At 38.4% G+C, this 24,902-nt stretch overlaps 2 protein-coding genes across 3 annotated transcripts; both read right to left on the reverse strand.

Moving 5' to 3' along the window:
- Positions 1–8,397: 8,397 nt before the first annotated feature.
- LOC130429455 (hepatic and glial cell adhesion molecule-like) lies at positions 8,398–14,863 on the reverse strand. Its single transcript, XM_056758023.1, has 5 exons — positions 14,390–14,863; positions 10,033–10,353; positions 9,503–9,799; positions 9,294–9,398; positions 8,398–9,190 (listed from the first exon to the last, which is right to left on the reverse strand). Exons 1-5 carry the CDS (start codon positions 14,436–14,438, stop codon positions 9,111–9,113), a joined length of 852 nt encoding a protein of 283 aa, XP_056614001.1. The 5' UTR covers positions 14,439–14,863; the 3' UTR covers positions 8,398–9,110.
- A 5,025-nt stretch (positions 14,864–19,888) lies between these two features.
- Positions 19,889–24,656, reverse strand: LOC130429457 (uncharacterized). Of its 2 annotated transcripts, none has more exons than XM_056758026.1 (5): positions 24,514–24,656; positions 21,845–22,159; positions 21,655–21,756; positions 20,503–20,634; positions 19,889–20,406 (listed from the first exon to the last, which is right to left on the reverse strand). In XM_056758026.1, exons 1-5 carry the CDS (start codon positions 24,557–24,559, stop codon positions 20,312–20,314), a joined length of 690 nt encoding a protein of 229 aa, XP_056614004.1. In that variant the 5' UTR covers positions 24,560–24,656; the 3' UTR covers positions 19,889–20,311. The 2 variants fall into 2 exon arrangements, with proteins under 2 accessions (XP_056614004.1, XP_056614005.1); XM_056758027.1 differs by having other exon boundaries at positions 21,845–22,207.
- Positions 24,657–24,902: the final 246 nt, after the last annotated feature.

Here is a 24,902-nt window from a genome sequence, read left to right on the forward strand (position 1 = left end):
GGAACTTCACACATGTGAATACAACAATGACGGAGTCGCGATGGACAGACACATACAGAACAAGGGGTGGAAATATTATAATAAGAACAACTTTTTACATCATTAAGAAAGCAATTTCTGAAGCAATCGTTTTCTCAAAGGCTTGCAGAGATAGGCTTACATAAAAAAAGTTAATGATTTGTCTTTTGTCAGGTTATCTGAGTTGGCAGATCCACAGGAGACCCAATTTTAGCATTTAAACATGGAAATGCTTATTTTTCCATACTTCAAACTACAAAGAACAGATTAAGATTCACTTAAAAAAGTATACACTGATGATAGAATGTCAAGTTTGTTTATTTATAGAGCACATTTAAGAATGTCCCCATGCCGACCAAAGTGTGCAAAAAAACATGTGTCGAGCCGTCCACCGAGTGCCCAGGGCCACAGTCTCTGTGGTACAGTCTCTGTGGTACCTCCCGGCCTGTAAGGGGCGATAGGGGTATGTAGTGAAGTAGGCGGGTCGTATCACGGAGGAGATCGGGAGCATAAGAGGACGAGCGACTGGGCCGTCAATGAGAGAGGACCAGGCCTGGATTTTAGTTGTGGTTTGTGTTATTCGCCGGCAGTCTTCCGTGAAGGGCTGCCGGCTGTATATTTACTGTGTTGTTGTTTTAATAAATGTTTAAGTGTTTGCCGGTTCCCTTCTCCTTCCTTCCCTACTTTCAATTGTATAACAAATATATTTGTACATATTTATTCCCTTAACATATTAGCCCTAAACAGAGACAGTTTTCTCCCAATTTAGGACAAAAGCAGAGGACACTCAGTGGTAAGAGCCTTGCGTTAATAACGCAACATTGTGGATTTGATCCCAGGGGATTGGACATACCCATGTATAAATGTATAGGATAATGTTATGTAAGTCGCTTAGGATAAAAGCGTCTGCCAAATGCATAAATAGAAATAAAAGAACAACCGTAAAATTATTAAAATACATGATAACTATTTAAAGTTAAATGATCAGCAAGATTATACAGCAAGCAGTGAAGCCACGAAGTCTGACAGACAATACAATTATTTAATTTTATATAATGTGACGTGAGTCCCGAGCTACAACCAGCGTTGCCCTGGAAACAGACGAGGAACAGCTGTCGACACTCACGTGTTGATCGGTCACAGCTGCAGGCGATCAGCGGGCGGGCTTCTTAGCAGCCTGAGCGTCAGAGGAAGGGAAGGAGCCTTTTGACCCAGGAGATGCTTACTCTCTCTCTTTCTTCCAGACAGCAGCGTGTGACCGAACACCCTACGAAGAGCACCCGAGGGACTCAGGAGCGGATACGGACACGGACACGGACACCACACCTCGCACCACTGGGAGAAGAAAGCACCACCACACTCATGAGATCAAAACCTTTATTTAATAAAATCCACCCTCCGTGGACTTGTTACCATGTTAACCTTGTTGCGTGTCCTTCCACCCCGCTACAATTATTATAATACATTTTATTTGTAATCTCAAAGTGCTACAATGCATAACCAAAGGGTAACAACAGTTAGCAAGGGATTAAAACATAACAAGGCCCTTCTTAAAACTATCAATGGCTTGTGGGACCTTCAGATGTTAAGGGAGGTCATTCGAGAGGTGGGGAACAGCAGCGCAAAAAGCTCTATCCCCAATTTTTCGAGGGCTAGTCAAGGGGGGGAGGAGCCGATGGGTATTTATGGAAGTTGAGAGCGTGATGAGTTCTGTGAGGAGTTCTATAAGGTAAGTGGGGTCATTTCCATGGACACACTGGTGCGTGAGAAGGGAAACTGTATACTCGATGAGGACAGAAATGGGAAGCCAGTGTAAGGATTTAAGAATTGGTGTGATATGTTCATGTTTATGTACTCTCATCAGGATCCAGCCAGCACCGTTCTGTATCTGCTGTAGTTTCTGTATACTCTTGCCAGGGATCCCGATGAGAAGAGCATTACAATAATCCAGTCTGGAGGAGACAAAGGCATGGAAACGTTTTTCAGCATCACGTAGAGAGAGTGTTGGATGGAGTGAAATGAGAAATGATGTTTTGCAGAGATGCTTAATAAGAGCCTCATAGGTGAGATGAGGGTCAAACCTGACGCTGTGATTAGTAATTAATGGAGATAGGGGAATAATGAGTATCCATTTTCATGTATAGGGGCATATCATCTTTGTAACAATGGAAAGATATTCTGAAATGACTGATGACTTTGCCAAGGGGGAGCATATTGAAGATAAACAAAATAGGTTCAAGGATTGATCGCTGTGGAACCCCGCAACCAACAGCATGTGGATGGGCCCTTGAATTTCCCGAAGTCACAAATTCCTGTCTGTCAGTGAGATATGATTCAAACCAAAGTAATGCTGTGTTATCAAGAGTGATTTACCCGAATGAAGGAGAATGCCATGGTCAATGATCTCTAATGCTGCGGACATATCCAGGAGGACAAGTAGAGATTGTGAACCAGCATCAGCTGTCATCAGCCGGTCATTTGTTGTACGGTGTTGTGGGAATTATTTATTTATCAAAATTATTGTTTAGTTTTAGGTGATCCTTATGGTGACAACTGACTTTTCAATTACGTTTGAAAGAAATGGCAGATGTGATATGGGTGTATAATTTGCAAGCGTTTAAGGATCCAAAGAAGGTTTCTTGAGTATTGGCCTGATTAGAGGCCGTTTTTAAAACAGATGGTACATAACCAGCCTGAAGGGACTGATTTATTGTTGTGGTGATTACGGGGCTTATGGCAGAAACATTAGCTTTTACTAGCACATGTGGAAGATCTCATTCCCTTGATAGTTTCCTCAACTTCAAGTTTAGTGATTTCTGGATAACAGCAAAGTTTCTTCGGCGAACCAAACTGAGGGCTACCACTTGTCCCAGATGAGGGGCATGGAGCAGAGAGGCAGGGGCGAATTTTGGCAACTTTGGGACTGAAGAAAGTCATGGACTCATTGCACTGTTCATCTATAGCTTCGGTAGGCACCACAATTTTAGGTTTAAGGAGGAAATTTATAGTGGCAAAGAACCGTTTAGAATTTCCAGGCTTATTTTGGATGATATTAGATTAGTACTGTGACCCGCTTATTTGATTGCAGCGCTTGAAGGAACAAACTCGGTGATGACAAGATCAACAGTATTCCCTTTGTTGTGTGTGGGAACTCATCAAGTTGCCTAAGGTTTAAAGCAGTGGTTCTCAACTCTGGCCCGCGAGATCCATTTTCCTGAAGAGTTTAGCACCAAATCTGATATAAAACAGCTGAACAAGCTAATCAGCGTCTTTACAATAGATGCTTTTAATTTAATACGACGCTGCGCAAATCTATCATAGTATGAGATTTAAGTACTGCGATAGCGATTCAAGTGCAGATTGCTCTGTACACAGTTGATTCGCTCTCGCGGTATTTAATTCGCTATATCACACAATCTGCCCAGCCCAATATTATATTGAACACGCTTGTTCCTGAAGTCACTGACTTATGGGATCAGAATTGTTTCATTATTCTGAATAAATAAACTACGATTCGCAAATAAATATAGACAATTTTTTAAATCCATATATGCACAAAAAGCGAACCATAAATACATGTTAGACGTTCCACAAAAATAATTGGAATTCACAAATAAATACAATGAGATTTGCAAATAAAAAATATTTACAAATGTATTTTAATTATATTTATTTGTAGATCGCCTTCTTCACATTTGTGGATCGCTTTCTGCACATTTGTGAATCGCTGCACGCATTTGTTGATCAGTGCGCGCATTTGTGGATCAGTGCGCGCATTTGTGGATCAGTGCGCACATTTGTGGATTGCTCTCTGTGCATTTGTGGATTTTGAAACATTTCTAACGTCAAATAGTGAGCACAATCCACAAATAGGTGGACTCCGCCCACTATCTACACAAGCCAATCGGTTAACTTCCGCTTTTGTTGTCCAATAGGCCACGTTCTAACTTCAGCCAATCACGTTTTGCTATGCACTAAGATTAAGGGAGCTAACATGGCGACTAGTGGCGGTCTAAAATCTGTGTTATACTAAGAAATGATAAAGGCCTCTTCTTTATACTATGTAATGATCGCTTGTGTTCATATACATTGTCCGTATTGTTACATATATGCTGTATTTAAACATGTATGACTTGATAACAGCGTCCACGGACTGGTGTAGAAATCCCGGTGACTAGGGAGTCGGGACTGATTTGGTCATCCAGCCAGCCGTTTTATTGTGTTTATGTTCCAAAGGGCTAAATTCCGATTTTTTGCAACTGTCGGTGTACTACCAGTATAACGATGCAGAATTATTGTGAGGGGAATCATCAGCATTGTGAATTTCTATGTCATTCATAATTCTCATCTCGGTTTATCCCATTCCTGAATGATCTCTGCTGCTATCGCCACACTGTTCTGTTTACTTGTCTAACTCTTTCCCATGACAAAGGATGTTGATTCTTTTAGGCCTACTAAGATCTTGTGCACACAATATATTCTTAAATTCAACCCCAAAAGTAAATGATGTAAGCCTATACAATTTGTGTTTTCAAACCTTACCATAGTAAATATTGGTATAGGCTACAACTGCAGATAATCAATTTACTGTAGTTCATAATAATGGATGTGGCAGTACTCTCAGTAGCGTGTTAAACGATAAACGTCTACATTTTACCTGGTGCTAAATAAATAATTATCGTTGGGTTATAATTATGTATATTGCTACCTTTTAAACGACAGCTTTAAAATACTGTTTATTTCCATTATTTAATGGCAAATAACAAAACAACGGGGGCATTGGGCATGCAAGGGAGGCAACACAACTTTTTCTTCGATGAAAAAAGTATGAAGCAAAATATGAAACTGCCAAATAAAAATGAATTGATGCCAATTGAACAAATGAATGAGTTCTACATACAAATGCACAAAAGGCACTGAACATTACTGGGTATTTCAGTAAAGCCATTTTCATACAGAGCTCCCCGAAAATATGCGGAAGGTGTCCCGGGATCACGGGATCGGTTGATTTTGGTTTACAATGCCAGTGACCTGCAATTAAAAGGCAATTATTTTGTTTTACTTGATTTTGTTTAGAAAAAAACAAGCATGCTCAGCAGTGGCGGCTGCTGATCTTTTAAAGAGGGGAAGCTCATTTTCGGCCTAAATCATAAAAATTGTCCATTTATTTATATGTAAATTCTGCCCTACGTTCCTTTTCAAGAAAATGCTCTGTAACCCTGTCGTACCAACTAGGCGTCTTTTCCAGTGACTTGACCAGTGTCCTCTCAATGGCCAGCAGAGCTAGGCTGCTTAAACGGCCTTGGCCCATGGTGTTATCGTTTGTTCATTAATTCATATAGTTCATATAGAAAATGAGCTTACCCTCTTTAAAAGATCAGCAGCAACGGGAGGAAATGTGGGAATTATGTTAAACTGAAACATTGAATGTGGTGTGAAATTGTGTGAAATATACGATGAAGGTTGCAGCAGTTTGTCTTTCGACTACACATGCAAAATCCGCGATGGGACTGAGTTGGAAATGGAGACACAGAGTGATACGCGTCATAATCTGAAGACCACGCCCAAAAAGAGATGACAGACCCTCCAATCATCACGCAGACGCTCGGAGTCCGGGCCAGCCCACTCCTCCATTCATCCCAGAGACGCTGAGCGTCCGTGGGCGGGACATAATCGCAGGATTATCCAATGACCGTATTGTTTCTAAGCACTGAAAAAACTGTTTAAAGCAGCCCCATTGAAGTCAATGGACGCTGGGCTTCAACAGAGTAATGCACTGTACGCTACGGGAATGAATGAGAAGGAAATCGAGTCAGCCGACCTAAGTAGCTGATTCTGAACTAAACTGTTTTCGTTCGAGATGAACGTGTTTAACGCATTTTTAGTCAATAAAAAGTTAACATAATGCAGTGTAGCGATAGCAGCAGAGATCATTCAGGAATGGGATAAACCGAGAGGACTGTATAAATTAAGTTTTATTTTGAATTATGAATGACATAGAAATTCACAATGCTGATGATTCCCCTCACGTTAATTCTGCAATCATTATACTGGTAGTACACCGACAGTTGCAAAAAAATCGGAATTTAGCCCTTTGGAACATAAACACAATAAAACGGCTGGCTGGATGACCAAATCAGTCCCGACTCCCTAGTCACCGGGATTTTCTACACCAGTCCGTGGACGCTGTTATCAAGTCATACACGTTTAAATACAGCATATATGTAACAATACGGACAATGTATATGAACACAAGCGATCATTACATAGTATAAAGAAGAGGCCTTTATCATTTCTTAGTATAACACAGTTTTAGACCGCCACTAGTCGCCATGTTAGCTCCCTTAATCTTAGTGCATAGCAAAACGTGATTGGCTGAAGTTAGAACGTGGCCTATTGGACAACAAAAGCGGAAGTTAACCAATTGGCTTGTGTAGATAGTGGGCGGAGTCCACCTATTTGTGGATTGTGCTCACTATTTGACGTTAGAAATGCTTCAAAATCCACAAATGCACAGAGAGCAATCCACAAATGTGCGCACTGATCCACAAATGCGTGCACTGATCCACAAATGCACTGATCCACAAATGCGTGCAGCGATTCACAAATGCGTGCAGCGATTCACAAATGCGCGCACTGATCCACAAATGCGTGCAGCGATCCACAAATGCGCGCACTGATCCACAAATGCGTGCAGCGATTCACAAATGCGCGCACTGATCCACAAATGCGCGCACTGATCCACAAATGCGCGCACTGATCCACAAATGCGTGCAGCGATCCACAAATGCGCGCACTGATCCACAAATGCGTGCAGCGATTCACAAATGCGCGCACTGAGCGCACTGATCCACAAATGCGCGCACTGATCCACAAATGCGCGCACTGAGCGCACTGATCCACAAATGCGTGCAGCGATTCACAAATGCGCGCACTGATCCACAAATGCGCGCACTGATCCACAAATGCGTGCAGCGATTCACAAATGCGCGCACTGAGCGCACTGATCCACAAATGCGCGCACTGATCCACAAATGCGCGCACTGAGCGCACTGATTCACAAATGCGTGCACTGATCCACAAATGCGTGTGTCAGCGGCCGATAGCTATTTAATAAAATCTATATTTAAACTTTTGTTGTAGCCGACTACGCCACCTAGAGTTGAAACGGAGACCCCAGGAACTCACTTTTAAGAACAGGTTCTTTATCGGGGAATGGAACAGTGGAAAACAACACTCAGAAATAACAGCAGAAACTACTTTATTTCAATAAAATTGTTGAAGGAAAATGAATTAAAAATAAAGTAGACAAAGCAAGAAACAAGTCCAAAGTCCAAAAATCCGAGCTCAGGGGACAATCAAAGTTCAACTCAGTCTCTGCTGGGCATCTGAATTGCAGCTGACGTCGATATACTCTCAGTCCCACAGAGAGGCGAATATTCATTCACTCGAGACTCTGATTCAAAGTCACTCATCAAGTAGAATTACTGCAAGCAAGCTCGATCTCTTCCGTTACCGGCAACAAACTGGATTTAAAAGGCACACCGCTAGATGAAGTCAACGTACTCACAGCATGCCTGGACAGCAGGCCTGCTATCCAGTCCAATGTATTCACGGCAGAAGAACCACGTCAGTTTTCACTCGTCTCGTCAGCCCTCACGGTAGTCTTTCGCAGTCCTCACGATAGTACCTCGCAGCCGGTCATCGACCTGTCTCACACGCTGCTACTCCAATAGTGCTCCGCGACTCATCGACTGGTGTGCTCTGCTGCACTCGCTCTCATAGCCATAAGCTGTCTCGCCGCAAGTGAAACACTCACTAACTCACTCACTCACTCACTGCTTACTCACTGAATACTGCTTGCAACAACACAGCAATCAATACAAAACAAACACAGCAATTCACACAAGAGAAAACACAGCAATAAAATGTGAACATGCATATATATAAAATACATTGTGCAAAACCTTTGATCCACAACACGTGCAGCGATTCACAAATGCGTGCACTGATCCACGAATGCACAGAAAGCGATTCACAAATGTGAAGAAGGCGATCTACACATAAATATAATTAAAATACATTGGTTAATATTATTTATTTGCAAATCTCATTGTATTTATTTGTAAATTCCATTTATTTTTGTGGAACGTCTAACATTATTGTTCGCTTTTTGTGCAAGTGTGGATTTAAAAAATGTGAAATTGTCTATTTATTTGCGAATCGTAGTTTATTTATACAAAAGTTGGCGCTAAAAATCAGTCTGCAGGCATATCAGAAGGAGGATTAAATAAGGACATACAACCAATCAGGAGGCAGCTTCTAAATAATTGATTTACTTTAAACCAAAAAAGGCGGGAATAAAGAACTCTTCCCCAATACAAAGACCCATTTCAACGGTAGGGTGTTCTTCAGAAGACATGGTTCTAACTAGAACATTTACCGTCATTAAAGAACTTTTTAAGAACCATGTTTTATTTAGAGTGATAAGAAACAATTATCACTAATAATATTTGAAACAATACAAATTAAAACAAACAAACCAATTTAAAATAAAAGTTAGGGAACCACTTGCAGAATCTGTGAAAATATTAATAATTTTAATAAAATAAGAGATATCACAAACAAAAATATCTTTGAACAGGATAAAGATGTCCACATTTTCTTAATTTGTTAAAATATATATATTTTCCATCAGTACTGCCCTTCAGAAGCAACAGAAGGTGCTTGTATGTTTCCCTGAAGACAAATTAAGTGAAATTTACCTTCATTTTCAAATTGAATTGGAATTTGAGAATTTCCTAAAAAAAAAAATAGATCGTCCTTGTCTCGTGTCAAAAAGTCTTTATCAATCATCTAAAATGATCTTTATTTGTCCATGTTTTCTGAAAGGTTCACCTTCTCAAGTCATTACTATTACAAAGGATGTGTGTCCATCAGAAACAAAGCGCTTAAGTGTCTGACGTTTTGGTTTCGACTGGCAACTGTCTCTCATAACAGCTCATAACAGTTTCGATCACATGAGCAAACTGAATAATAAATATCAACTCCATTTTCTCTTTATCCAGGATGATACATTGCATTCGTCCCTTTCAGCAATGCTTTTCACGGGTGATTCGGGTTGAATCTTCAGATGATCTGCTGAAGTCTCTGGTCGCTGCCGCCTTAAAACCTGCAGAAAAGTTGAATGACATTGTAATGAGTCTCTCAATAACAGTGATGTTACTGTTGTGAAACATGATTTTCTGTGTACTGTACACTGATGTAAGACTTGCCTTGAACACGCCTTTTGTGTTTGATGATGATGATCACACAGATCAGAAGAGCAAATATAACTGTAAGTATAATAATCCACATGTTTCTCCTCATGTTAGGAGAATCTAGAAGGAAAAATAGAAACAATAATCAGATGTTAATGTTCAGACACAGACTAAAAGAGTAGAATACAGATCAGCTGAATAAATAATACAATCACAGCTGTTACCTGAACACTTGTGACAGACATCAGTGTTGAGATGTTGAGTCTGTGTTGAGATGGAGTTGTTGATGACACAACTGTAGACGTCAGAATCATCCAGACACTCCAGATGAAGAGAGATGCTTCTGATGATACTGTGTTCAGACACACTGATGCTGGACAATAAACTCTTTCCTTTGTACCAGGAGACACTCACATCATGTGACACATTCATCACTGAACACAACACTGAACACTTTAATGATGAAGATGATGAAGAGATTTGTGAAGAGTCTCTGATGAGGGCAGGAACAGGCAGACGAGCTGAAAAATATAAAATAAAAGATTGTTTAAATAGTTCTGCAATACTTTTTATCCAGCATTATTATTGTGTTTCTTTATTATATACATATATTTTTGTTTATTGAACAATTTAAATTTATTACGTATGAATGTATTGTTTTTTCCCCAACAAAACAGCAATAAAACACAAGGTTTTTAATTATCTGTTATTTTAAAGTACAGAAGAAAAGGAAATATGAATGTGAAATACTCACCATTGACAGTGAGATTGAAGTTCTTGTATGAGGCTTTCTTGTTTCTGCTGATCTTCAGTTTATAAAGTCCAGAGTGTTGAGATGTGATGTGTGTGATGGTGAGATCTCCAGTTTGATCGTTCAGCTTCATTCTGTCTTTAAATCTCTCATCATCTGAATATATGGTGCTAATGTTCATTCCATTGATTCTGGCAACAAATGTGTTTTCAGGTCCATAATACCACACTATCTTATCATCGGTCTGTTTAACAATATCAGTGTGTAGAGTAACAGATTCTCCCTCCGTCACTGACAGTGACTTCACTTCATCACCAAACACACCTGAACAACAAAAAAAAAAAGATTTCAAGTTTATAACTATTTACAACAAATGCTAATAATAAGGCATTATAAACAACACTAAATTATCTTAATTTAAATCTTTAATAAAATATCTACTTAATATGTTTGCTCTATTTGTTTAATGTTCTATACTTTAACCATTAACTGCTATCAGAAGTTTTTGCAAAAGAATACAATGGTTGACTTACACAAAGAAATAAAAAATTTAAACTGAATAACTTCTACGGCCTTCAGTCAGTGATTCAATTATGACTCAAATCCTAATCCCGTCGCTCTGTATAGTAAATACATGTTTGTGTTATTTATTATTATTCTGTGTTTAAATGTATAATTCCACAAGAACAAAGTGTCCACATATTAAAACTGGCGTAAATCACACAAGACACTTTGAAGAGGTTCTATTGGGTTTATCAGCAGCTGGTGCTCAGTCCAAACTGTTTAGTTTAAATAAGCAGACAAACAACAGTTCACAGGACACAGAAGAAGGTCATGATGGATAGAGTCAGAGCAATGGTTTATGGGTAATGTAGTTTAGTTGAATATCAATAGTCTGGTTGATGTGGAGAGTGTCCTCTAGAGGACCTGTGAGAGAACTCCAGCTGGAGATGTGAAAAGTTACTGTACAGTCGTGGCCAAAAGTTTTGAGAATTACATAAATATTGGAAATTGGAAAAGTTGCTGCTTAAGTTTTTATAATAGCAATTTGCATATACTCCAGAATGTTATGAAGAGTGATCAGATTAATTGGATAGTCCTTCTTTGCCATGAAAATTAACTTAATCCCTAAAAACCTTTCCACTGCATTTCATTGCTGTCATTAAAGGACCTGCTGAGATCATTTCAGTAATCATCTTGTTAACTCAGGTGAGAATATTGACAAGCACAAGGCTGGAGATCATTATGTCAGGCTGATTGGGTTAGAATGGCAGACTTGACATGTTAAAAGGAGGTTGATGCTTGAAATCATTGTTCTTCCATTGTTAACCATGGTGACCTGCAAAGAAACGCGTGCAGCCATCATTGCGTTGCATAAAAATGGCTTCACAGGCAAGGATATTGTGGCTACTAAGATTGCACCTAAATCAACAATTTATAGGTTCATCAAGAACTTAGTGGAAAGAGGTTCAATTCTTGTAAAGAAGGCTTCAGGGCGTCCAAGAAAGTCCAGCAAGCGCCAGGATCGTCTCCTAAAGAGGATTCAGCTGTGGGATCGGAGTGCCACCAGTGCAGAGCTTGCTCAGGAATGGCAGGAGGCAGGTGTGAGCGCATCTGCACGCACAGTGAGGCGAAGAGTTTTGGAAGATGGCCTGGTGTCAAGAAGGGCAGCAAAAAAGCCACTTCTCTCCAAAAAAAACATCAGGGACAGATTGATCTTCTGCAGAAAGTATAGTGAATGGACTGCTGTGGAGTGTGGCAAAAGTGATAAGTGGCTCGGGGACCAGAATGTTGAAATTCTTAATCCCTTTGAGAACTTGTGGTAAATCCTCAAGAGGCGGGTGGACAAACAAAAACCCACGAATTCTGACAAACTCCAAGAATTTATTATGAAAAAATGGGTTGCTATCAGTCAGGATTTGGCCCAGAAGTTGATTGAGAGCATGCCCAGTCGAATTGCAGAGGTCCTGAAAATGAAGGGCCAACACTGCAAATACTGACTCTTTGCATAAATGTCATGTAATTGTCGATAAAAGCCTGTGAAACGTATGAAGTGCTTGTAATTATATTTCAGTACATCACAGAAACAACTGAAACAAAGATCTAAAAGCAGTTTAGCAGCAAACTTTTTGAAAACGAATATTTATGTAATTCTCAAAACTTTTGGCCATGACTGTAGTTCAACTCTATTCAATATTATTCGCACTGTAATCACTAAAGTTGTTTGTTTAATTATTTGGCAAATCACGGCTAAGTTTATGAACCGGTCCAATGTCTCGACTCATTGTGCATTTTATTTAAGTGTAGTTTTAATTCTGTATTTCTGTTCTTATTCTAGAGGCTGTCAGAAGTCCTTCATGTGCACAGATGACTGAACTGGAGGAATAAAAAGTCTAATGTATATTTTTACACCTGTAAACATTTTGTTTAACAAAATACCACACAAAGTCAGTTTTCACACAACAAAACCTGCACAATTTGCAATGACGATCTATGACGTTTGTAAAGACCCCAAGGACACCACTGGATATTCTGAGCACACAAATTGTTGCATTTACTCATTTAAATCTTACATACATGCTATTAAAACTTATTTTAATATTGTTTTACACTCAATATCGTTACTTCTCAGCCGTTTCCATGATGACTCATGAAATTGGTGAATGGTTGACAATGTCTTCATGTTGATACCACACATTAACTTTCAGAAGGTTGATTTAAATTGAGCTTTTAAATGTTTTTTGGAACCGATGTTACCCAAGTATAAGCGAGATCTTCCTGAAACATTCACTCGAGAGATCGTCGTCAGGGCATCATCCAGAGCTCCTCTCATTTTTTACTTTGCGCTAGATTTTGTTGTGTTACGCTTTTGTAGAATAAAGCCAAAGTCTAGATGTTTGTTCGGTCACGACACCCAACCATTGGAACTGGGAAACCAGAGCCTGTTTATTGGAAATAAATCTATCTGTTGGCATTTCAATATGCAGTGCATAATTTGTGAAAGGCTCTGTGAGCTTTTTCTCTTTTGTTCCATTTTAAAAGTTTTTGTTGCGTTGTACTTTAATGAATAAAATCAGCATCTTAAATTTTTTAAGCAACCAGTAACAAGACACACCCTCTGAGGTTGAGATAAAAGACTATTTTTATTTTTCCTTAATTTACGTAAGTGTTAACATTCCAATAGCATGTGTTGTGCTATAGTTCTGCAAATTCAGAAAATATTTAAGTGTAGTTTTATGAACTAGTAACAGGACAGTACACACCCTTAGAAGTTGACATAAAAATTTGGATGTTTAAAGAATTTTTGTTAACAGTTTTGAATTCAATTCAATAGCTGATGTCCGGATTAACATGTGACAGTGAAGGGTATATGAAAATGTTGTTCTATGAACAAATAAAAAGACACCCTCAGTGGTTGACATGTAAGATGTTGTGTATTTCATTCACATTTCTGAATGCTCCTCTAGGGGCAGTGTAGTGCACGCTCTTTGGAAAGCTTCTCAATATTTTACCTTAATTGTTTCATTTCAATAGTTTATTTGTCTTATAATTACGTAAATAATACCAGCATCCTCTATGAACCAGTAACATAACACTCCCTTCAACCTTAAGATAGAATACTATGTTTTCTACAAAAATGTCTTAACAGGTTTATGTTTATTTCAATAGCATGTATCCAGATTAACATATGTTAGTAAAAGAGATGCCTGAACATGTTGTTCTTTGAACAAGTAACAAGACAAACCCCTTGAAATTTAGATATCAACCTTAGTTCATTTTAAATTATTTTATTAAAATTTCTGAATTTAGAACTTGCCAAAACCACTGCACTATCTTCCTCTAGGGGGGTAACTCCACAAGCTCTGCAATCTTGTTTCATTTCAATAGCTTTTGTTGTGCTATAGTTTTAGAAATGAAACCGACATCAAAATATTCTTCTTTGAACAAGAAACAACACTCACCCATTAGATTTAAAAATAAGTGTTTAGATGAAATAACTGTGTTTCTTGCTCATCGTCTTGTGCTTTGCATACGGTCCCTATTCTCATACATTACATTATAAGGTCATTCAGTTACAATATCTTAAGGCAGAATAAAACTAAGAAAAAGCACTGTGTGTTCTCTTGTACATTTGAAAACAATTCGCACTCAGCATGTCTATTGTCACTGTACTAAGTCGTTAAAGCACTATATATTGATTTTTTCCGAGGCTGAATGTCTGAAAAATGTCAAACGTTGAACTAACTTCACATCGGTTATGAAATTTACATGAAATACACAAATACACTTAATTGACAGAAGTGTGATATGTGAGTTGAAGTGAAAGTGAAAGTAAGTGTAGTTATAAAACTGAACTTACCACACGCAGTCAAAAACATCATAGAGAGAAAAACTGAGCAGATGTCCATGTTTAGACCAGTAAAAACCCTGAAGTTTGACCGCAGGTTGTTGTGTAAATGACTATTTTAATGAGATGTGCCGAAGATGTGTTCAGTTGTGACGTTTGGTTCTGTGCCGTGGATTCGGAGCGTGTGTCGAGAGATCTCAGATGCTTTTAGTGAAGCGCGCAAATGTGAGCAAATGAAGACACTAGAAATGAAGAGTTTTGAGAACCACCGCTGAACAGCTTTTATGTTTCATGCTTTCATCTCGACAAAACTAGTGTGAAGTAAAACAGAAAGTAATCTTCAGCACACTTCGACGTCACCGATCTACACTAGGGGTGGCCAAGGTTGTATCGAAAAGGATCGATGCCACCATAAAAACATCGATACTAATGTGTTTTTACAACTGCTTTGATTTACTTACTAATGTGGCAATATAGCTTATAATTGTAAAATGAAGAAAAAATATTTCCCATACACCTAGTTTTACACAAGTTGCTCCTCCCTGCCCTGTTGTGTTTTGTAGTCCGCTATCACGTGACTCAACAGAGACAAGCCAGAAGCATAGTGTGGAGTTACCACCTCTGTGCATAAAACACTGCGAGTTTACTTTCTGTCAGTGCAGTATTAGGCCTTTTTATGAATGCACAATAATTCTAATAGAAACTATTTATTTTTTGCCAGTGAGTTTATTAATAATACAATTCAGTTCCTGTTTAAAAAAAATCCCTTCAAAGCATTCATATAAACTGCCTTTGGACTATACAAAATCTATGAGTTCACATGATAAATGTACATTTTCTAGCATTTTCTGAAAGGATTAAGCACATTGATCAATAATCATAATTTTTCTTTAAAAATCAGTCTTCTCTTCTCATGTGGGGGGGGGGGGGTCGGGGGGATTATAGAGGATAAGCAGACGCTGAACTGATGTTTGTGTTCTGACCACAGATGGAGGAGGAGAAACTCTGAACTTTATGTTCACTTGTGGTTTTCACAACCTGCAGACTAATGCTCTACATTACGTTTATCTTGACACAATAGTAGCATTACTAATATTCTACTGTTTGATCATTTTTCTTGTTATAAATCCATATTTGATCACATGTGTTCTGCTCACAAACTCTCAACCCCACACATGTGTACAGCAGTGCCACACAAACAATATTTGAGGTTTAGACACATTACTAGTGATGCTTTTAAATACATTTCAAAAACATTTACATTTGAACTCTTTGAAGTATATTGTATAGAAATATGAATAAAAAGAATGTGTGGTGGTGAGTGAGGAGGACAAACAGTCTGTCAGAATCTATATCGCTGACTTTTCCTGCCACGCTCATGCTTCCTGATCTACCGGCTCAATCTCTGCTCCACGGCCCTAGTTCTCTTCCCCTACATGGGCCTGGTCTTCCGTCCCGCCCCCTGTTCCTCCACCGCTCCGCCGTCCTCCTGCACTCTTGTGTTTGGGGGTTTCTGGAAGCCACTCCTTTGAGGGGGGGGGCTCTGTCACGATCTTGGATCTTGTGCTTTTTTTACTCTTCCTGTGTTCTGTTCCTGTTCGCCTTGTTATCTCATTAGTTTCCATGTTTACACTGATCATTTAAGAAGTTTTACATCCAATCACATTCATGTTAACACCTAAATTAAATAATGCAGAGGCAATTCCCACAGTTGTTGTCTTGACCGGTCTTGAAATAAAATCAGAGACCACAAAGTCCGAGACCGCGAAAAACTGCAGGTGAATTCAGTACTCACACTTGTGGCCACTCTCAAGGGGCCTAGAACACAAGTGGGTGGGGGGCATTTGGACAAAGCCTGTAATCTGCCATCCTCATTGTTTTTCAGTGCATACTAGTGTTGAGCTGAGAAAACTGCTGGTGATTCTACACTATGAGATCTGAGATGCTGCACATGAACCGGCACCCGTGCCCTGACCACAGGGAGGTGGAGCAAGGTATTGTTCAGATGTGGAAACAACACACATGTGCACCTCTGGTGTGGACTTACACTGACTTCAGCCAAGGTAGAGAAGCAAATTCAGCCTGCTACTAATACTGTTTTTAAACATAAAACTTGAAATAAAACAAGAATTGTAGAGAACATGATTTGTGTCAGCATTCTACTGAGTTTATGCTTGTGGCGTCTGGACGGTAAGTAATTTTTTTTGTAACTACGTAGGTGTTCAACTTTTCTCAGTAGATGTTTAACAGTGTAACAGTAAAACAGTAAAGGATTTTCATTGGCTGCTATATTCTCCGATATAATCATTTCTTATAACAACGAGGTCACTTTATATGCGATTTAATGTTTATTTCAGCTTCTTTGGATCAGTATTTTTCAGCCTTCACATAAGACACTGTATTCATCATCCCTTTAATGTTGTTCAGGTGTGTTTGGTGATGAGGTGAAGTCAGTGTCAGTGATGGAGGGACATTCTGTTACTCTACACACTGATGCTGATCTACACACAGATGATGAGATACTGTGGACATTTGGTGTTGAGAGTCCAGATGAGATTATAGCTGAAATCAACCGAGACGTCAATATGACATCATTTATCAAAAAAAGATTGAAGAATCATTTACAGTTGGATCATCAGACTGGATCTCTCATCATCACAAACATCACAACTCAACACACTGGACTCTATCAGGTCACCATCATCAGAAATACTGTTCAAAACAAACACTTCAATGTTACTGTGTATGGTGAGTTAAATTTAAAATTAAATCAGTTAAATCAGTAAAGTTAAATCAGTTTTATTTATCTTGATCATTGCAGTATTAAAACTAAAGAAGTATTAATAACTAGATGTGGTAAATTTTCTGAAGAAAATATGTCTCAACATGAAGTCAGATATGCCTTTCAGCACGACCAGTCAAATTAATGAAATTAGCTAACGCCTACATCTACCCTACACATAACTTTACAGTAATTAATAAAATATGAATCAATCATTTTCAGCGTGACACAAATAATGCGGTGTTGAAGTGCTCATGCCAAGTAGGACAGCTAACTTGGCGGCCGGCCAATCATCTTTACCTGCCCCCCTTAACATTTAATTTAAATGGAGAGACTTTTAAATCGCTGTGCTTTAAGAAATGTACGTCCTGAGACCCCACATATTTTAAAGTCCAAAACGCTGCTGAATTCAAAACAAAATTATTTCTCGCGGCTCATCGACATACTGACGTATTATAACACGATTTGATCAGTCTGTGCAAGAAAGGTGTAATGATATTTACAACATTATAATCGCAAATCCACAGCCACAGGAAGTTGATTTACGCACTTGAAAGTAACTGGCAGAAAGGGTACAATAGGTCCCAGAGAAGGGAAATCTGTGTAGTTTTTATTAATGCATTCATTAGCTATTATTTAAACGGACGAAACCCTGCTGTTCATCTCCATCCAGAACTCTTCTTTTAACCGTATTACAGGAATATAAAACACAGTTCAAAAGACAAATCTCTTTTAATTTAATGTCATGAAAAGGCACAAATATAGGGGGTCAATTTTTGTGAGCATGTTTTAATAAATGACCTCTAGGAAGCAGAGACAAAAGCAGTATGAAAGGAACAAAATGCAACAAATAACAGAAGAAATTAGGATATGGTGAAAAACGGGCCCGCATCCTTTTGGAATCTGACCCTCAAAGAAAAGTAGTTGAAGACCCTGTTTTACAGTATGAAGGTCTTTCCACACGAGACTAGATGTGCATGCCTTCTTGCCTTGGAATTCAGTCTCTGAAAGAAGCAGTTTGTAGCTTTCAGACGCAGCCCACATCCTGCTGTATTCTGAAAGTCTGACCAGCAAATTCTTATCACATGACCAAGTGTTATCAATAGTGACAGGAAGCCTGGAGTTGTGTCCCAAATGACATGCAGTATACGCTCAACCATGTAGTGTATGGATTTTAGAAGGTTTATCATCCCAAAAGAAATACTAAAAGCTTTCAGAAGTATAGGTTTGCCAGACGAGCGCAAATGACGTCAATCGTACGTTTTAATGTAGTTTTCATCTGTTTGTCCGTCAGCAATACTTAAGATATCATCAGATTGAAGTGTTATCACTCTGCAGGAGAGTTTTGCTCTAGCAGTGTCTGATAGGCCCTCTTTCCTTCCGCTACGTAAACGAAACTGCGATCGCTGAGAAATCTTTGGTTTAGGATTTATAAAAGGACAAATACCATTTGGTTTGTTATTAATTTATTTTGTATTGTTCAGCTGGTCTGTCTGTTCCTGTCATCTCCAGAGACTCTTCTCAATGTTCTTCATCATCTTCATCATCATGTTGTTGTGTGTTGTGTTCAGTGATGAATGTGTCACATGATGTGAGTGTCTCCTGGTACAAAGGAAAGAGTTTATTGTCCAGCATCAGTGTGTCTGATCTCAACATCAGACTCTCTCTACCTCTGGAGGTGGAATATCAGGATACAAACACATACAGATGTGTGGTCAACAATCCCATCACAAACCTCACACAACATCTACACATCACTCAACTCTGTCACATGTCTTCAGGTGAGTTCATTCTGTATTTACACGTTTTCATTTTGTTTTGCTAAATGCTTCTAAGAATATGAACACAAACATCTCTTTTATTTCTTTCCTTCAGTTGGTCTTTGTTGTTGTGGTCGTCCTGAAGCTGTGATCAGATTGGTCATCTCTGCTCTAGTGGGCATGGCTACTATTGCTGTTCTGGTTTATGACATCAGCCTCTGATGAGTCAAATATACTAAAACAGGAATAATCTTGCTGTTTTTTCGAGTATATTTTTTAGTAAGTTTCAAACTATTCTCTTTGTTCAAACTTGATCTAGTCTGTATGAAATAATCAAAAATTCAGTTGACTCCAAAATGTATGAACTCTTGCAGTGATGATTTCAGAGAAACTCTTGGACATGTACAACATTATATTGTGATGTTCTGTAAGCTGAGTTGTAACAATGTAAACTGTGAAAGCAAATAAACATTTGTTCAGTTCCAACTAGCAGATTTTTCATTTGTATGAGTGAACATGTTTGTACAGTCTTGATATCTCTCTGTAAATATGTTTTTTAGTATGTAAATGTGACAGGCCCTTACAGATCGGTGAGTAACAGTACAACTGCTGCGGATGTAACCGTGGACAAACTTCTTCTTTGTTCCACTCATCTATGCACGCGGACTGAACAAAACAGTGACATCATCAGCGGTGATGTTTTTAAAAGGGGACACAGGTCTCTTTTCCCTAATGACATGCCTAATGGACATCAGCAGTGTCACTTGTGCCAAATTGCACTACTGCAGTATTTTTGTGTCTTTATTGACCAATAGTTTATCCACATACCCACTCACTTGTGGGGTGCCTCAGGGCTCAATCCTCGCCCCAGTTTTATTTTCTATATTCATGCTTCTGATGGGTGCTATTTTAGAGAAATACGGAGTGTCTTTTCTCAGTGCTTGGGCTCTAGTAATTAAACCCAGTGAAAAAGTTTGAAGCTGATATTTTATTTATTTAAAGGACAATTCTGCCACATGTAAAGTACACACATATAGAGGATTGAAATTGTGTTACCCTCAGACCCATTGTGCATAAAAATAACACTACACAGAATAAAACTATATATTGAAAAAAACAAATAAACGCAGATCATTATATATGTAAAATAAAACTTCTACAAGCAGGGATATTTCAAAAGAGAAAAATAAGGTATCTAATGACATATGAAATATAAAACAGTGCAGATGTGTGGTAGTCCAAAGATCTAGTCTACAGTAGATTAGTCTGTTTAAGTGACAAAGCTGTCATCTGCATGTAGCAGTTCTTATGCTCGGCATAAAACATGTTTAATGATGCTTCTGTCATGACTCAGTCCACAGGACTAGAAAACTGATGACAAGAAGGACAGAATCATAACACTCCTCCATCAGAGGTGCTGCTGGAGTCTATACTGCTCTCTTCATCCGTCTGAGGAACTTCACCATGTGATGTTTTTATGAGACCTGCTGAAAAATAAAGTGACATTATATCAAGTCTTATTAGCAGTGATGTCACAATTGTGAGGTAATGTTTTAGTTTGCTAAACTGAAGGTAAGACTTGCCTTTATAGTGCTTTCTTTTGTGCATGTACACACTGATGATGATGAAGATGATGATGATGAAGATCACACAGATCACAAGAGCAAATACAACCGGTATTGTATTGACCTCTGTGGTAGGAGGGTCTGAAGAGACTGTAGTGATGACAGGAAAAGCCAGACGAGTACAGTATCAATAGAAAATGTGCATTATGTGTCTCATAGTGTAAGTAACATGTGATTTTTAAGGTCCTACTTTGGTTTATGGAGTGACCAATAATTCATCCGTCTAATTCCCTCCTATCCTCTAGCCTAGTGTCATGTGATTGGTCAGATGGTGTGGTATGATGTGATTGGTCAAACGTGTTCAGCATTTGTCTATCATAATTACGGGATCCTGCTATGATTGGTCAAACGCGTTTGTAACGAGCAAGGCGGGACAAGAGCCCTGACAGAACGAGGCGTGGCCGTTACATGAGTGACAATGAGTGTCAGCTGTGTGTTGCACCGGTCTCACATCTATCACGGAAGAGATCGGAAGCATAAAAGGCCGAGCGACCGGAGTGTGCGACGAGAGAGGACCAGGCCTGGATTTTGTGTTATGTTTTATTATGTTTGTGTGGTTGGCAGTTGACTTTGCGGCTTTTTATTAAAAGTTGTTGAACGTTCGCCTCTGACAGCCATCTTCTTCCCATTCCTTGAACTTGTTACAGCGTTCATCATGTGTCGCAAATGGAACGCCTACCATCATTGCCGGATTACGGTTTACAGGATATATATTATATACAGTGTATAGATAGATATGGCGGGGATTTAGATAGTAGATAATAGATTGAACACTTTAAGAGTTCATAGCTAGATAAACAAACTATAATACCCCAGAAATAACGGAACATGTTAGCGTTATATGCATTAGCTAAACACAGACATAAGGTATACAAATATTTCTTGAAGTCAAGACATAAATAAATAGATAACAGACTAGGATTAGTTCACGTCTCGTTTGCGTGATTCAGAGTCGACTCCCTTTTTTACGAGCCTTTGTTATTTATTCACCTTCAACTTACATCTTGGCAGACAACGAACTTTCAAACACGGCAACATAACACACTGCATGAAATGTAATTTTCCTGATCTTATGCTACTTACTCTTTAAAACACAAAGATCAAACTCACCTGAACTTGGATGACAGAGTTGAGTGATGTGTAGATGTTGTGTGAGGTTTGTGATGGGATTGTTGAGCACACATCTGTATGGGTTTGGAACAGACAGACGAGCTGGAAAAAAGGGAAACAATATTTACATTGTTTGTATATATTTATATATTTGTTCATATTTATACAACGTATTGAATCTAATACTCACTATTGACAGTAACACTGAACGTGTTGTATGGACGTTGGACTGTCTGGTTTCTGCGGATCATAAGTGTGTAAAGTCCAGAGTGTTGAGATGTGATGTGTGTGATGGTGAGATCTCCAGTCTGATCGTTCATCATCACTCTGTCTTTGAATATCGAATCATCAGGTAACTTGATGCTTTTGTCTTTTCTGTCGATTTTTGCAAGAACAATGTTTTCAGGTCCAAAGCTCCACAATAGGCGTATCTCATCCTCTCCATGTAGTTGAGTATCAGTGTGTAGAGTAACAGAATGTCCCTCCATCACTGACACTGACTTCACTTCATCACCAAACACACCCGAAACACAAAATCAGAGACCGTTTATGGCTACAAAAAACAACATATTAATAATTACCAATCATACACAACTCTATTTTCTGTAAATATTTGAAGAGTTTGATTCCAAAAATGTGAATACTCGATGTTTTATCATGTTTTAATTGTGTTTTATTGTGTTAGTCAGCAGTATTTGTTTTGTTATTATGGCTCAAATCAAAACAAACCAACTGCAGTTTGATTGATATTAAGTTAAAAACGGAGTTCTCATTTTGGGACCAAACTCTTAATTTTTTGTACGTGTCCAGTAAACTTAAAATTGTCATAACATTGTAAAGCACAGATCCAGTCATTTGAGATTAAATATACAGAAGGTCAATGAAGACCGTAATGTTGTATCAAATGTTCCCACTAGAGGGCGATGGAAGATAAACATTTAAATCTTGCTTTACATTACACACAAAAACAATTCTTGTGTACAAGTATAAAATAACCTTACATTGTTGCATCTTTCTTAAATAACATAAGTGTAATTGATCTAAGCAGCCTGAATAAAAGACAGATACTTGCTACTGTGAGATTTATTGTGAATTTTGGGAGTTATGAGTTGAACTTGTGTGGTGCGCATGCGCGCGGTGTAGTTCATGTTGATAGACTCTTGTGGAGAAACCTCGACTAATAAAGTAAACAAAAGTATTGCCGGTCGTGACTAACTGTATTTTCTTTGATCAAACCCTTCAGAGAATAGTGCCCTTCAGTTTATTATACGCTTACATTCATTGGGGGCAGTGGGTTGGGAAGACGTGTTGTGGCACGTAAACAGATTTTCATCATTAGGACAAAGAGTTGAAGTTTTAAGTTGAATACCTGTTAGGTCATGATGTATGTTTCTCTCTGTAGTTCTACAGCGGCCAGGACTTTTGTTTGTGTTTTACAGTGGTGTTAGTTTCTTCACAATAAATCACACACTACCTTCAAACGCAAATGCAGATGTTTCACAGCATGCTTTGCTCTTTTAACTGGAACAATAGATCATAAAATCAGGTTTTATGTGTATTCTGTAGGCGTTGACATTCAGAAGAAAAGTTCAGAAAATTCAGAAAGTTTTTAGTGATTACCATTACGACCATGAGTGAAGGTTACTTAACACTTTACGTCAGGTGGATATGAACTGCCATTTTTACATGTAGATTTACTGTATGTGGTTTACAGTGATTAAACATTACATTTTATTTGTTTTAATTTAATAAACGTATCAAAATTATGTTAAACTCGATTTGATTGCAGTTAAAAAAATCAAAACATGTACTTAAAAATGAAAGGATAATGCATGACGGAATTGTGCAAGGTTAATTTAAATAGAACATGTACAATTTGCTTTATGAAAATACATCTGAGTAGCATAAATGTATGGTTAGTGAAAGCACATAAGTGGGTAGGACTCTTATTTTGAAACGGCTAAAAATATAATATATTATAATACATATCTCAGCTGGGTATTTTAGTCACATTCCGCTGCATTTCTCCCCTTATCATTATTCACAGTATAAATTAAAATCAAATCAAAGTCAATTATTATTTAGATTATATCTATGGATATATTAGCCTATAGATCCATACTCATAAAAAATGATGTTCATGTAACAACTCCTTTTGTTATTTTGGATTGGCAACCACGTTTACACATCGTTATGCAAAGAGTAACGTACATTTAAAAACATTAAAATAGACCCGCAGTGAACTGTTAAATGAAAAACACGATGTGTGAGGGAATCCCTGACGTTTTCTACTACGTAAATACGCGCATGCGCAGAACGGATCGTGAAGGAATCCCTGAGCGTGTACAGACAAGCAGCGTGAAAATCGAGAGCTGGACTCAACCTCGAGGAGAAATCGCTTCTCTTCATGACTTATTGGTTTCTTCCAACATATGTCGTGACTTGTTGTTTATACCTGTCTTTCGCAACTATATATTCTCTATCTCTGTAGTTTTTAATCGCAGCCTGTATTTTTTTTCCACAGCATGAGACACAACCAGCCACGCACACACGCACACGGAGAGAAAGTATGACAAACTTAACTTATCGCCTTACACTTTATTAGATGATAATCAAACACTTTTTTTTCGTGTTTTGTTTTCTTACAAACATTTGGTTTTAAAAGTGTTTAACTTCCAAAAGAACCAGAGCAGAGAGACAGTGCACAGAAACGACAGTGATAATATGGTTTTAAACGTCTTGAATATAATAATGAATTATTCTTTTAAGTAAAATAGCACAAAACAATGAATATTGGTTGCTTGGTGTAAAGATGTAAAGATTATTATTAACTGTTAAAAAAAGAAGAACAGAACTTACCCATTACAATCAGAAGGGATAAACAGAGATACGTATGGACGTCCATGATGTTGACTTCAGAGTTGATGTGAAAATGTTTCCTGTTAAATGATCATCTGTGATGTGTAGTGTTACGGTACAGCAAAGAATACGATCAACTTCAGTAAAACACACCTCAATGACATCATTCACTGCTGCTTCTGCCTTCATGTGCTCCATGCAGGCGTGGCCAAAGCTAGCCCCACCCCCTTTCAGTAAAAAGCAGCAAAAAAATGAAACATGTAAATTACAGCTGAATAAAACATTTGCATCTATTCCCGGATCTGTGAGGCAACAATACTCTTTGGATACAGGGCTCACAAACCTCTGGTGGACCTTCATGGGACTCTTCAGATTTTGGTATTGAAGCC

This window comes from Triplophysa dalaica, chromosome 10 (genome assembly GCF_015846415.1).
Source record: "Triplophysa dalaica isolate WHDGS20190420 chromosome 10, ASM1584641v1, whole genome shotgun sequence".
Classification (NCBI taxonomy): domain Eukaryota; kingdom Metazoa; phylum Chordata; class Actinopteri; order Cypriniformes; family Nemacheilidae; genus Triplophysa; species Triplophysa dalaica.